Source organism: Salpingoeca rosetta, assembly GCF_000188695.1.
Source record: "Salpingoeca rosetta unplaced genomic scaffold supercont1.37, whole genome shotgun sequence".
NCBI classification, from domain to species: domain Eukaryota; class Choanoflagellata; order Craspedida; family Salpingoecidae; genus Salpingoeca; species Salpingoeca rosetta.
The window spans coordinates 532820-548579 of NW_004754897.1; the positions used below are offsets into that span (position 1 = coordinate 532820).

Sequence of the window (15760 nt, forward strand, 5' to 3'; positions counted from 1 at the left end):
TGTGAATGTGTGTGAATGTGTGTATGCGTGTGAACGGTTGAGATATTGGATGAGTGATAAAGAGCGTGTGCTTTCAATGTGCAGTCAGTGGTCACAGCATTTCCTTCACCACACGTTTCAACAAAACACGTAAGCACACACACACACACACAGACACCGACACAGACAGACACACACAGACACCGACACAGACAGACACAGACACACACACGCACACACACACACACACCTGCTGAATGAGGGCCGCAGACCAGTCGTCAGTTGGCAGTGGTGCGACCCGCACACCACTGTTGTTGCTCATGGTACGCATGCTTGGCTGGAGTCGTCGCAATACATCTTCACTGAACTTCCACGCTGCGTCGGCAGGGCCTGTCTCCATCTCTTGCCTGCGCGATTCCTGCAGTTGTGTCACCATGCGGGAGAAGGTGGCGCTGCTGTTCGAGTCGCCATACACCACATACGTGCGATTGCCAGCTTCATCCCCGACAAGCATCGCGCCCTCCCCAGCGTAGTCCTCGTCGTCGTCGTCGTCATCGTGGTCGTTGTTGGGGTTGACGAGATAGACGTCGCAGCCGAGGTCTCGCGCTGTTGCGGCTACGTCTCGCCTCCGCACGATGCGTGACACGGGCACACGCGCAGGCCGCCATTCCGAGCTGATGAGGCCGGAGAGACGTTCACGCTCGCTCGTCACATCCTCGCGATACCCGTACACCAGCACAGCCACCGAGGTGCGTTCGTGCAGACCAGTGAGCGACGCCGTTTCGCCAACACCCGCACAGTCCACGTCCAACACCCGCTGCACGTGCTGTTGCTGCTGCTGTGCACGTTGGCGGCGCCTTTCGCGCCGTGACCCTGTGCGACTGCTGCTGTCGTCTCCTGTGATGGTGAAGCGCACGTGCGTTCCGTTGACGGCGATGTCCGTCACACCGTGATTGCGCTTCCAGGAGTCCAACAGCCAAGCGGTCCATACTGCGTTGTCTGCATCGCCATTGTTCTGTTCACACCAGCGAAGCCAGCGGCCGACTTGAACAAATGACATGTGGTCGTGGCTGCCACCGTGGTTGCGCTGCGCTTGCTGCTGCGTCAGGAGGTGCCAGCCTGGTGCCACGTTGCGAGCGTACGCACACGCGCAAGCCGACTCATCATCGCCACCATCATCGCCCCTTTCAGCGTAGTATGTCTCTGGCAGAATAACACACTCGGCAACAATGTCTTGCTCAAGCTGGCGCAGGAGAGCGGCCAGCGCTTCTTCCGCCTGTGCTGTTTGGTACCCAAGACAGGTGATGTACACGCTTGCAATACAAGGGTCCTCCCCGCTGCTTGACGCATTCACCATGCAGTCCAGCACCTTGCCCAGGCCTTGGTCTGTCCACATGTGCAGCAAGTCGCGACGCGTGTGTGCAGGGACACCTGGCAGCGCACTGGCAAGCGGCACGCTGACCCTGCACTCGCACAGCTGCTGCTCGACAATACTTTGCAGCTCATCAATAGCCGCTTGTAAGTCGTCGTCAAACGCCGCCCAGAGGCTGATGCCGCGCGCTGTGAGCGACACCACGCACGATTGTTCGCGCCACTCAAACTGGCTGGTGTTCTGTGGCACTCGCACGTTCAGCACTTCGCTGAGAACATGTGGGTCCTGCAGCGCCCGCAAGGCAACGTCTGTAAGGGCCACCGCATCCACGCTCGTGGCAAAACGAATGCTCTCCACCAGGGCCATTTGCTCTGGCGTGAACCCGCTGCTGCGCGGGAGAACAACAACTTTCTTGGCGTCACCTTGGCTGTGAACGTGTGATGTGCGTGAAGCAACATCGAGTAGGTCAATCACCATCAGGCCCGACGTTTCCAGTCGACGCTCAACACGACGGTTCACCATGGCTGGGAATGGCGAACTCTCCAGTACCTGTTGCCGCTGTTGCTGTTGCTGCTGCCGACTTCCTCTGTTCCCTCGCTGTCCTCCCAACTGCTGCTGTTGCTGTTGCTGCTGTGCCAGTGACCTTGCTTGGAGGCTGAGGCCGCCCAAGCGCGCGTCCTCGCGGTGCAGCAGTGTGAGCAAGGGGTGCTCGAGCATAACGGGCAGGTTTGCAGCTGGGCCGCCACTGCCCGCTGTTGAGGTGATTTGGTCTGCCAGCCGGCGAACGTGCTGCGCGTAGTCGCTTGCGTAGAGCCACAACAACCCTGCAATGCCGCTTTGTCTTGTTGGATGCTGGGCCGAAGGAGGGAGAACGGTGGCCATTGAAGCCACAGTAGGGCAATCATCATCATCCTCCTCCTCCTCCTCCTCCTCCTCCTCCTCCTCCTCCTCCTCATCATCATCATCATCATCATCATCCCCTCTTCGTCCTCCACCACCACCACCACCACCACCACCACCACCACCATCACCACTGCTGGCACGTCCCCTTTCTCCCTGTTCGTCACCGCTGTCATCACTGTTGCCGTACCCGGTGCTGACATACGTCCACCCAAACGCTGCTGGGGGCGTTGCCATGCCATTCACAAGGTCCACCTCCTCGTGATACATCACGACACAGCGCACGTGCTCGCCGCACTGCACACGCAAGTGCTCCAGAAACGTGGAGAGGGCATTCGGGTGCAGGTGACGGCTGCTTGCGTACACGAGAGCGACGGCACTTCTGCGCTTTGGCGACCCGCTGTGCTCTTGTTGTTCATGTGTTGACATGCCGTCGCTTCCACGTTCGCGCCCGTGCTGTGCCAGCTGCTGCTCCAACAAGGTGCGCACCGCTTCTGTTTGGTCCAACACCTTCTGCAGCGTTTCCATCGCGCTGCGTTTCACATAATCGTGACTGGTAAAGATAACCGTCACATAATCCCAGCGCACGCAACCACGATCACCACTGTTCCCGTCACTCGTGTCTTGGCCAGCAGTGTTAATGCCGGCCTTGTGTTCGCCGTCATCACCATACCCTTCCCCGTAGCCAGAGCCAGCATGGCTGTCCACACCCACGGCGCCGTCATAATCGCAGTCATCATCATCATCATCATCATCATCATCATCATCATCATCATCATCATCATCATCATCATCATCATCATCATCATCACTGTAGTGGTCAGAATTGTCGTCATCACTTGCGTCTGAGTCACTGGCCTGATTGACTGCGTGAAAGTCAAAAATGGTCGCTCCCCTGCACTCAAACGCCCGCATGAGTGCAGCAAACAGATCCTCTCCCACCATCTGATGGCACACAAGCAGCGGTGCAGTGGTCATTACCAGGTCAGGGATGCTGTTCACGGGGTGGAGCTCTGGGCGACACGTCAACGCGAAAGCTTCCTTGCACACCCGTATCAGGTCACTTGCGCCGTGCACTAGCCGCTCGCTGCCGTCGACCACATGTGTGGCCATTGCTGGAAGCGGTTGCTGGGGCGAAAGCAAATCGGGCAAAGCCGCCGCGCCCGGAATGTGACCATTTCCGGCGCTCTGAGTGGTTGTGTCGTTGTCGTTGCTGCTGCTGTTCGCGTCATCCTCACCCACATTGTCGCCGTCCTCATCATCAGTCCCAAGGATAACACGCGCCCTCATACTGTCAGCCGTGACGTACGCGGTGATGGCCTGCAACAGCGCGTGCGTGTGCACCATCCCAGAAACACGTGCCACCTGTAGGATGCGTGCGATGGCGACGTTTCTGCTTGGCCGCTCAGCAGCCGCGGCGGCGCACATGATGTTTTCCAGCGCTGGCAGTGGGCAAAACACCTTCTGCACGCGGTTCAGAAACGCACGCGGGAGCGCCATCACAGCGCTCGGGTCGTCCACAAACACGAGTCGGCAGCTGTCGTGCATGCGCGTGTATCTCGAGCGACCCCCAACAGGGATGCGCACATAGGTCCACCCGCTCGCGCCAGCAGTGACGTCTGCAGCGGTGGCATGTCCGTTGATCACATCGTACAGCGTCTCCGCAATGAGGCGTGGGGCGAGCACGACACACACGCCCGGCTGCGCGATGGCAGCCAGCAGCCGCTTCAGGTACGCTGCCCGCACGCGTGCAAGCTGCGCTGATGTCCCAGCCATGGCTGATGTTGAACGTGTGCTGCTGCCATACCCACCGTGGCCGCACAGCGCTTGCATGTCTTCATCGCTCCAGCGTGGTGCCAGCACGCGCACGCGCACGCGCGGGACAGCTCCAGCAGGCATTGACATTTGACGAGACGCCTGTGGGAAAAGCGGTTGTACTGTGGGTGACGTCGGCGCTGCTGTCATGCTCGCCTGTGCCGGAAATGACGTATCAGGCAGCTGCGAGCTCAGTGCATATGGCGGGAGTGCTGAACGGATGATGATTTGCATGACAGCGGGCGTCAGTGGGGTGTCGCTCACCATGAGCGTGTGACGCTCACGCACACCCAACGACGATGGCACGGACGAGGACGTGCTGCCCCGATTGCGTCCCGTGATAGCAGCAGCAGCAGCAGCAGGAGAAGCAGAAGCAGTCGTTGAAGCAGCCGTGTGTGCCCCCCGTGTGCCGGGTGTTGAGGGCGCACTTGAGCTTGACGCGAGACTGGTGCCCGGCTGTATCGTGGGTGCGTGGATGCTGCTGACAAGCGCTGATGTGAGGAGCCGTTCCGAGCACGTGAGTGTTTGCACACGCCTGGTCACGTCACGCCACGCAGGGCGACGCGCCACGCAGTCAATGTGTTGCACTCTGCGGTTATTGAACAGGCGGCGCATACACTCTTCAATCAGGGACGGCTGAGAGACGGGCGACACAGCGCCGAATTCGCTCATCACGGCAATCCACAAGTTCTCCACAATGCTGCGGCCTGCCTCGTCAAATCCCTCGCCCCTGTTCCTGCGATCAACGGCATCATCACCATCATCCCCATCATCACCATCATCCCCGTCGTCGTGTTTCCATCGTGGCTTCCTCTTTGTCCGCTGTTTCTGTTTCTTTCCTCTCTTGTTGGCGGCCGTGCTGCTTCCGCTCTGTCTTTGCTGTTGCTCCGACGTCTTGCCCCTTTGCGACTTCCTGTTCTTCTTCCTCTTGTTCCCCATCACCGCTGCCTCCTCATCGTCATCCCCGTTCTCGTCATCATCGTTGTCGTCGTCCGTGTGCGTCTGAGCGCGCGCGTGTGCGCCATCCTCTCTGCAGAGGAAGAAAAAGCGACGAAGCGTGCAGTAGAGGTCGCGAAGACCGTACGCACGCTGCTCACGTGTGGGTGTCGTCGTCTGGACACCGATGCTGGCTGCTGCAGTCAACTGCTGATACAAGGCAAGCAGCTCCTGTGACATGACGCGAATGGCGTCAACGACGTCCTCCACACTCACGCCGGAGGTGCGCTGCCTGTTCTGACCTTGTGGCGTTTGATGCAGGTGTGCAATGCGCGCCACTAGTTGTGTCATGTTCAGCTGTGCCAGTTGCACGTGGTTCGAGTAACGCTGCTGCAGTGCCCGCGCCAGGCCGCATGCAATGACAACCTTGAGGTCGTGCGTGGACGCGCTGTGGCGCAGCACCACCGTGCCTCGGTTCATCTTCGCTGCGTCGAGAAACGTGTTGGAAAGCGCAAAGAACGGGATGCGGCTTGCTCGCGGCAAGCTGAGGTCGCACTGCCGGTCCAGCAGTGCATGGAGCACCTTGAGCGTGGGCACACGACCGGAGCCGGCGTACGACAGGCCAACCTCTTCGAGCACCACAGCCATAGCCTCCTTCATCTCCTCGGCACCGCTCTGTGCGTACGTCTGTGCACGCTCAAATTCTTTCTCCAGCATGCGTGCAGAGAGTTCAGGCGAGCACTGCAGAATGTACATGGTTGGTCGCCGCAGAAGCGAGCGCACGAAATCAGCCAGTCCTGTATCAACGCTGGCATGTGCGCCGTGACCACCATCAGCGCGGTTGTGTCCACCGCCCCCACGGCGCCGCCGCCGCCGCCGTGACCTTTGCCGTCGCCCCTGCTGCTGCTGCTGCTGTTGTTGTTGTTGCTGTAGTCCTGAGTTGGCAGGGTTGTGGTTCTGTTCTGCAGAGAGGTCGAGGTTGCGAAGTGCAGCGCGTGCGCATCGAGACACGAGTGCAAGGCTGATGGACTTGGATGTCCCCGGCTCACCAACGAGGAAAAGAGGCAGCCCCATGTAGATGTGAAGAATCATCAGAAACACGTTCTCGCACAGGGATTGCGTCAGGAATAGTCCTTCACACGCCTCCAATTGCAGCACGTGTCGCATCGCTTCCACGCACTCAAGCAGCGGTGATAGCAGCGTGACCACAGACGGGGGTAGCTGTGCAGTGAGCGACAGGGAGAGGAGATGCTGTTCAATGACAGGGTTAATAGGGCCCGCATCAATGGGGAACGATGGCACGTCCCATGCCTGCAAGCAAAACAGTTGGCGCTTGTGTTCGGGCAGCCGCAGCAGGAACACGGTCGCCACCGCCAAGCGCGCGCACCACCACAGGTCTTTGCGACGTCCTGCATGCGACCCTGCGCCTCTTCCTACACCGGAACCATGATGCACAGCACCGTCACCGTCATGGTTTGCACCACCACCGCCGCTGCCGTGACTGCCGCTATCATTTGCATTTGCACCGCTGCTGATGTGCGCAAACTCCGCCACCAGCTCGGCCGTTCGCACCACGTCACGAACACTTGGCGGCACAAGCTCTTCCTCCCGCGCACGTGCGCGTGTCTGAGATGCTGATGGGATGCCTGTTTGGCACCACTGCAGCAGCGTTGTGTAACAGCGGGCAACCAGGTGTGCAGCAGTAACCAACTGACCCGCATCGCAACGAACGCCTGTGCTGGCGGCGTCACCGTGACGGCCACTGGCGCCTCTATCAGCACTGACATCATCATGCCCGTCCTCATCATCTCCAAAGTGCGGCGGCTGGTGGCTGCGGTCAAGGGTGAGCGCGGTGCTCAGCGCGCTGTACGCAATGAACTGAATATCCTCTGGGGAGTTGACGTCCATCGTCCAGGTGAACTTGCGCAGGCTCGCTGTGAGCGGCAGCACCTTGTACAGGCCCACGCGCGTGTCTTGCTCACGTGAAGGGTTGCACGCGCCAACCACCCACACGTCCTGGCGCACGTGAGCCCGGCCAACCAGCCCATCGAGCATGCACGTCTGCACAACATCCAGAACATCGCAGCAGTTGGTTTCATCCATGAACACGACCGTGGTCGGTCTGGGTGGTGGCATGCCCACGTTACGCGCTCGCTGCATCTCTGCGCCTGTTGCTGTGATGCTGTGAGACGTCAACCACTCCAGCACTGTTCGCTCCGTGTGGCTGGGCTGAAGATCCAGAATGTGCAGCTGGGGTTGGGATGCGTGCACATTCTCTCCGTGCTGCTGGTGGTGGTGGTGCTGGTGCTGCCGCCGCTGCCGCCGCTGCCGCCGCTGCTGTTGGTGACGGTGGTCCTGATGTGGCTGCTCGTGCATGAGCTCGAAGAAGACGCGAATGAGGTACGTCTTGCCAACACCGGTTTCGCCTTCGAGGATGAGGGGCAGTCGCAGACTGGCGTGCAGGGCAAGCACAAGCAGCCGAATCATCACCAGTGGAGAGAACACAAACTGAGGAAACCTGCTGATGACGCGTTCCACTGCTGCCTCACCAAAGCAGTCCTCCACCGCCCTGGCCAGCGTGGCAACGGCCCATGCATAGTCCTGCGGGCTTCGCCGCCGCTGTTGGTGCTGGTGCTGCTGGTGCTGCTGCTGTTGTTGTTGTTGTTGTTGTTGTTCGCGGCGGGCATATTGTGTGCCCAGCTGTTGAATCACAGCGCCTGATGTGCGTTGGATGTGTTCAAGCAGCCTGCTGTTGAGCAGTTCATGGGGTGCACTCGCGCCAGCAACTGGCGGGGGTGGCGGCTGTGCACCACTGCCCGCACCGTTGCTGTTTTCGTCGCCCGCAACACCACCAATACCACCGCTGCCATCAGCGTGGAGTGGAGCGGGGTCTGCGAGCGATGACGGTTGCACGTGCTGCGGTGCTGCCGGAGCCAGAACAACCACATCGCTTGAACGATGGCGCATGCTTGGCACAACCAGACAGCACACGTCCTGCAAGCCCCACCTGCCTCCACCATCACCACCATGATCACCATCAACACGACCACTATCACCACCATCATTGCGCGAGAGTAGCCACTGCAGGATGCGAGCAGCACCCCACCGCTGTTCCCACAGTGCGTGTGCAGTCGAACGCGCAGCACTATCAAGCGAAATGCCTTTCGTCAGCAGCATGGATGTGTTGCTGGTGGCTGACAGCCATGCAGCGAGCGCACAGCACTTTCGCACCAACGCAAAGTCTCCACCCAGGGCAGACATGCGTGAAAACTCATGCAGTTGCGGGGACACGAGGTCTTGGCGCGCCGCCAGCCCATGGAACAGGCCAAGCGCTGCTTTGGAGCTATCAACGCCCGAGGTGCTGCTGTCATCACCATCGTGCTCGCCGTGTGCTTGGAACGGCGCGACGGGCAGCTCGTCTGCAAGGAACGTGACAGGTGGTGTGCGTGCATGGCCGGGAGATGACGGGGTGGCGGGGGCGGTGGCGGTGATGCCTGATGTGGTGCTTGCATGCAGTTCAATGAAGAACGTCATGGGTTGGCGCTCGTTGCCTCGAGCCGGATCTCGCGGCGTCGGCTGCCACAGCGTGCCTGCCGCTGACCGTGCACGACCAAACAGCGCAAGCTCAAGCAGCACACGTTCCATGGCGTTGTTTGGCGACGTGTTCAGGCGCGACTGCACCCACACAGTTGATGATGGGTCGTGGGCCAGCGAGTCCAGGAACGCATTCATGTCGGCACGCGAGAAGAGCATGTGGGGGTACACTGGGCGGCGGTGAGTGCGTTTTTGTAGCGTGCGCATGTGGTGCAGCAGGCGAAATGACTTGCCAGTCTGCGCATCGCCCTTGACTGTGCTGGTGCTGATTGACCAGTGCTCAAGCAGCTCTTGCATGGCGTCAGGCAAGTGTCGGAGCGAGTCGACGGTCGTATCGCGTGCGGCCCCGGACGGCATCACGTGTTGGTTGAAGTTCTTGACGACAGTGCGACCGACACTGCCAGCCTTGATGACGGAGAGGAAGACCACATGTGTGGTTGCGCGTCGCAGGTTCCAACGCTTCACACGCGCCTCCACGTGTTTCCACTTGCGGAAATCAAGCGGCATCACGACCACGTGCGGTGCGCGTTCCTCGCACCACGTTCCGCGCTGCTCACCATCATCACCTCCTCCGCTGCCGTGTCCACTACCACCACGGCCGCTGCCACCACGTTGCTGTTGCTGTCGCTGGGTATGCTGGCCCTGACGCCGTTTGTCTTGTTCTTTGTCAGTCAGGTAGAGCGCACGCAGGAGAAAGCGATCAAACGCATCGCTGAAACCGCCATCGCCGCCAGCAGCAGCAGCAGCAGCAGTAGCAGCGACAGCATCGTCGGTACCAGCAGCAGGGAGGTGATGGTCACAGAAGAACACGGTGTGTAGCGCAGGGGGCGCGCTCACATGCTTCAAAGCCTCCAACATCCCCGCAAACAGCAGGCGGTGTGGTGAGGACGTATCATAAAGTCTGGGCGACACGCGCACGGACACGTGGATGCACGGGGCGCGCCGAGCACCAGTTTCAGACTGCGCTGTGTTCCTGCTCATCCGACGCGTGAACGACGCCGGCAACGATGGTGGCTCTGCCTGCGAGGCCATCAGAAACTGTTGAATGAACTTGAGCTTTCTCTCGAGCAGTGCGTCGATTTTCGCCGCCAAGTCACCTGGCGCTGCGGGGCCAAGCAGGTCTTTCACGCGCTGTGCTTCCTCGTCCCTCTTTCGCGTTGAGAAGTGCGCCTTCCAGTCGCTGTCTGCAAGAGAGCGGAGGCGCTCGCTGCTGCCAATGCACTGCTCAAGCTGTGTCAGCTGTGGCAGCGACAGGCGGAGCAGGTGGTATCGGTCTCGCAAAAGCGCGCCGCGTTGCACACGGCCGTTCATCACCACCTTCTGCCATTGCTGCGTGTACTTTTGCAGGTGAGACAGCACAGCCTTGCACTCACCCAGTCCGAACTTGAGCAGAACAGAGGACCTGCCTTCATCCCGGCTGACCGTGGGCGTGAAGTCAAACGCATTCACGGCATTCAGGTACTTGACAGCCGCCACGATGCTCTGCAAGTGCTCCACGCTCGTGGAGACCTCCTTCAGGACCTTTGCGCTGCCATCGCGTAGGCCGCTTGCATCTGCCGACTCCATGCTTTCCTTCAGGAACGCGAAAAAGTCGAGCAGCCGCTCCTTGTCCATCACATACGTGCACTGTTCCCCACGGACGATGGTGAAATCAGGAATCAATGGTACATGCGCACTGCCAGGGCTGCTGCTGCTGCCACCATCACCACCATCACCACCATCGCTGCTACCACTGGCATCGCTAGCGCCGGTCATGGATTCCTCTTCAAAGCGCGGCTTGCGCAGGAACAGCTGGACTGAGTTCTGCGACTTGTCCCTGAGCTTGCTCAGTTCCCGCAGGTTTTCGGCAGAGCCAACTGCCTTGCCGCTGTGCGCGCGTTGCAGATCCTGCTCCAACCGCGTGATGTCCTGACGTCGTCTGATGGCGGCGTACGATGACACATCATCATCCTCATCGTTGTCAACTTCAGCACCGTCATCAACAACAGCGGGGAGACTGTCGCTGGAACCAGCAGCAGCAGCTGCTGCTGCTGCTGCATGTACCGTATCCCTCGCTTGCGCCAGCAAGAACGATTGGTCAAAGTAGCCCAGCAGCTTGTGATCCTCGCACACCTTGCGAAGAAACAGTGGAAGCCACAGGTCACCGTCACACAACCTCCGCGCGGTCCTGTAATTGCTGAAGAGGCGCGAATACTGCACAAAGAGGTCGCCGTTCGTGTCGTCAACACGACCTGTGCGCTGCATGATGTAGCTGTCAAACGTGTCCGTGTCAAACGTGCTCTCGTACTTCTGCAGGAGGTCAAGCGGCAGCTGCTGCATCATCGCCACAGCGCTCAGCACCGTTCTTGGGTTCAGCGCTGGGCAGCGCATGAGCGTCTCCTCCACGTGGATGTTGACGTCGTGGTTGTCGCCGCCGCAGAGGCCAAAGTCGCGCGGGAGAAGGTTGTCGTTTGCCAGGAGGCGGGCAAGCCTTTGCAGCTTGAAGTTGCCTCGCTCCCGCGCACACCGGAGGTGCTGAACGAACCACGCGTCACGGTACGCTGACACCTTGTCGCGCACCTTGCTTGCCGCCTGCCCCGCCCACAAGAACGTCTTCACGTCGTCGCTCTCTCGTGGCAGCAGCATGCAAGCAAACAGCACCTGTTGCAAAAGGACAGCACGTGGACGTTTCAGCCAAGCGTGCACAGCCGTGTTGTCAGTTCCGCTCATCTTTGCAATGTCTGCGTCACTAAATACCCGGACATCTGCGCCACACAGCCTGCCCTGCATCAACTTGTCTCCAAGCTCGCGTTCGGCACGCTCCTGCTGCTCCTTCAGCGCCCCAATGTATGGCGCACTGGCGGTGGCGATGTACTCCATGGGATCGACGTGGCACAGCGCCTTCGCGAGGGTGTAGGCTTCAATACCCGTGGGTAACGAGCCACGAACCTCATCAATCAGTTTAGGGAACTGCATGATTGGGTAGTTGGCGAGCAGCGCAGCCACTTTCCTCGAGAGCGCCGCGTGCGTGCTTGGTGTAGCCGTGCTGCCAATGAACGCTGCTGCTGCTGGTGACGACGGTGTGGGTGTGGCGGCGTCAGCTGGCAGCGTGGGCGCGGTTGAAGAGGCGCCACCCACGTGATTGGACGCAGTGCTGATGTGTCGCTGTGATGTGGTGGTGGTTGCCATCGTCATCATCGTTGCCGCTGTTGCTGCTGTTTTTGTTCTTGTTGAAAGCATTGCCTTGGACTCTGTCACATCGGTGAGCGTGTGCTGTGTGTCGCGTTCGAGAGCAACAAGGGCATGATAGAGGGGCGAGTTCGCCAGGGCAGTTGGCGATGCCTGCTTCAGCACGTCGCTGATGATGGTCTGAACTTTAGATGGCAGCGGCTGAATGGCCTCGCGTACAAAGTTGGCCAGATGCCCTCGAAACTCTGCCAGGGCGCTGTCGATAAATGGGTGACCTAAGAGCAGCAGCACATCCTCAAGGGTTGCCGACGTTGCGTGTGCGCTGCTGGTGCAATGTGTATGCAGGCAGCATTGTGGCAGGTTCACTTGTTCGGGTGAAGAAGAGTTGGTGCCAGAGGTGCTGATGATCTTCGCCACAGCGTCAAGCTGACCTTCATATTCCTCAGCTTCAGCGAGCAAGATTGCAGCGAGTATATTCGCGTCATCGTCGCTGATCGTGTGCAGCGACAGGGACGTTGCACCGTCCTCACGTGAAGGTGTTGTCGTCGTTGCTGCTGCCGTTGCTGTTGGTGTTGCTGTCGGCGTTGTCGTTGCTGCTGCTCCTGTCGTTGTTGCTGCTGCTGTCGTTGTTGTCGTTGATGCTCCTGTCGGCGTTGTCGTTGCTGCTGCTGTTGCCGTCATTGCCGTGCTGCTGAAAGACGCCAGTGCAGCCCATACAGAGCGGACACCGGTCAAGGGCGGCACCAACTTGGCAACAGCGGCCGCATCCACGCGCTTCGTGCCTTCGTATTCACGTGCAATGTCTGCGAAGTGCTCATGGATGTTGCGTTGGCAAACGTCTGCCAGGCCACACAGCATGGCACGAAAACACGGGTGACCGTTGGGGAAACACTGGGAACGTAACGGCACAAGCTGCACCGGCAGCGGTGACGCTGGAGCTGTCGCTCCAGCCGAGGTTATCGCTGCTGCTGCTGCTGATGATGACGGCGACGATGATGTTGTCGTTGTGGTTGATGTTGATGGGTGGTGGGTACTCGTCCACCCACGCCCAAAGAACGTTTGGAGTGATGATGTGAGTGAGCCCTCTGTTTCTGGCGGCAGGACAGCAGCCACATGCTGTCGCACCGCCCGCAGGTTGGGGAACAAGGTGGTGGCAGCGTTGTCATCGTGACCACTGCCAGGGTCACCCGTCTGCGTTGCACCGCCACCGTCATCATTCCCGCTGCTGCTGTTGATGTTGTTGCTGTCGCCACCAAAGACGTGTGTTGTGAGCGCTGTTATGACAATGCAGAACGCCAGCACCTTTTCCTCGAGCGAGGTGAGCGTCATTGCGCGTGTGAACGCGTGCGAGTGGTTGTGTGACAACAGACCAACGGCGTGCCGTAACAAGCGCAAGTCACCATGCGAAACGCCGCCACTGCTGCTGCTGCTGCTGGTGCTGTTGAGTGATTGCGCCCAGTCGTGCACGCGCTGTTCATAGCTTGTGGTGCGGAGCGCAAGGACCTCAAGCAGCAGCCGCAGCTGGTGCGTGAGCGATGGCGGCGGGGTAGTTACTGCTGTTGTTGATGATGGTGCCGCTGTTGTTGTTGTTGATGTTGATGTTGTCGTTGCTGCCGCTGTTGTTGTCGTTGTTGGTGCAGTAGTGGCGTGTGCGCTGGAGCACCTGAGCCTGTCCAGGAAAGAGGTGGCCACATGTGCACGCAACTCTTCTGGGACAACCTGCAACACATGTGCGCACGTTGCGCGGTCATGTGTACACGACTGCAGGGACGCGTCCACCTGCGAGACCACAGATGGCGGCACGAGGGTGCGGAGCGTGCTGATGAACACGGTGATCTGGTCAGGGGACGCAAACGTGTGCACGTGCGCGGCTGCCGCTGCCACAATGGCGTTTCCAATGTCATCGTTGTGCTTGAGCTCGCGCCACACCACCGCCATTCGCCGAAAATACTCCAACACATGCGTAGCGGTCGTGCTCACGGCGTGAGTGGTGCCGGGCGCACTGCTTGCAAGGGATGCAACGCTGCTGCCGCTGCTGCCGCTGGTGTTGCTGTTGGTGCTGCTGTTATTGGTATTGGCATGCGGTGTAGCTGCACGCACGACGGACTGGAACTCGTTCACCACCGCCCTCACGTGGTCGTTGTTGGCGGTCTTCCAGAGCAGAAAGAAGTTCCTCATCATCATGGACACGAGCGCACGAATGTCGTCGCCACTGCCACCGTCACCACGGTCGCCGACAGCGACTGTGCCGGGGAGCGCAAAGAGCTGGCGGGCAAATATGGCCGGGTTGCTGTGTAGGTGGTCCTTCACAGAGTCGAGTTGTGTCACGTAGTTCACAACATCTGGATGAAGCAGATCTTGCAGCGGCCACCGCTCAGTCTTCTTCAGGTTTGCCGCCAGTTCTGCATGGGACGTGATTAAGTTGGAGGGAACGGGAACGGTAAGGGTGAGTCGATGAAGGCAGTAGAGAGCGTGGCATGCGTCGGCTCATCAGAATGCACATGCGTGTACAGCGGGCAAATTGCGCTCACACGCTAACGCACACACACACACACACACACACACACACACACGCACACACACACGTGTCAAAACGAACGTGCACACATAAACACACCTTTCTTCACCGCTTTATCCTGGGAGAGGGTGTAGAGCAGGGCTGGGAGGTGCTGGTGGAACGCAGGTATGACTGCTTGTGCCAGCCACAGCAGCACAGTCTTGTGCAGTTTCAGGTATTCTTTGTTCGTGGACGTGCCGAATGCACTCTTCACCACATTGGTTACTTTCGTCCACCACCACTCTTTCGCCTCTTTACCATCCTTGCCCTTGCCCTTGCTCGCCTTCAGTTCCTTCTCCAATATGGCGGCTGGTGGTGGATGCACGATGACAAGGGTTGCGGTCTCCACGTGCCACTGTGCCCACATGGGCAGGCCACCGGTGACTGAGTTGACTGTTTCTGGACTTATGAGGCGAACAGGCGTGGTCTTGGTCAAGTGTTGGGGAAGTGCAGAGTGTGATGACTGCGTATCACCGTGCTGTTGCTGTTGGTGCTGTTGCTGTTGGTGCTGTTGGTGCTGTTGCTGATAACGCGAGAGAAGGCGCATCGATACACCGGCGCCGTTGTGTGTGTCAGCACCGCAGTACACGGGCGTCAGCGTGCTGGTTGCCGAAGCGGCAACAGCATCACGGATCGCTGCTGACGCCTGTGCAGCGGAGGTCTTTGCACTCATGTCGCCCTTGGTGTCCGCTTGCAGGTGACCAGTGACAATGGCAACGTGATGGGCAAAGGGTACCACTTCACGCAAGATACAGCTTGGCACATTGCTGTCAGATGGAGGTCCCGGGCTACTACCATCACCACCATGACCACCATCGTCATCATCACCATCACCACCATCACCACCATCATCATCATCATCACCACCACCTCCATCTTCGCCACCATCACCATCATCACGACCAACATCATCACCATCGTCATCATCATCATCATCGTCGTCTCCATCGTCACCACCGCCTCCTCCTCCTCCTCCTCCTCCTCCTCCTCCTCCCCCTCCTTGTCCGCTCACAGTGTGGGCGGTGCTGCTGTCGCTCTTGTCCCCATCACCAACTTGGGCACCTCCATCATTGCTGGGATTGGCCTGCTGGTGCTCGTCTTCCTCTTTCGGCACGTCTCCTTTCCCGCCATCACCATCACCAACACCGCCAACACCACCATCGCCAGCATCACTGCCAGCACTGCTGCATGGTGCAATATCAGGTTCCTCCTGTTGACCATTAGCCTGCGCGAGGTTGTGGTCGCTCGCCTGTGCGTCCTCGTCGCTGGCACCGCCCGTCGCGCTGACAGCCGTGTCCTTCGCTTGTTGATGGCCGTTTTCGTTCTCGTTCGTGGTGCCACCATCTGCGGGGCCAGGCACGTTTGGCACGTCAGAACTGCCAGCGGCACGATCAGGCGCGTCCTCCATTGCCACCGTCGGGGCTTGGGGGTGACCTTGT

At 59.5% G+C, this 15760-nt stretch overlaps 1 protein-coding gene across 1 annotated transcript in view; it reads right to left on the reverse strand.

Moving 5' to 3' along the window:
- Nucleotides 1-15760, reverse strand: part of PTSG_13118 (uncharacterized protein) — a 17716-nt gene that overhangs the window by 1184 nt on the left and 772 nt on the right. Inside the window, exons 1-2 of the mRNA XM_004988238.1 lie at nucleotides 14382-15760; nucleotides 230-14166 (exon numbers count right to left, since the gene is read on the reverse strand). The exon at nucleotides 14382-15760 is cut by the window's right edge and continues 772 nt beyond it. Coding sequence (XP_004988295.1) covers nucleotides 230-14166; nucleotides 14382-15760 — 15316 coding nt within the window. The remainder of the gene's footprint in view (nucleotides 1-229; nucleotides 14167-14381) is intronic.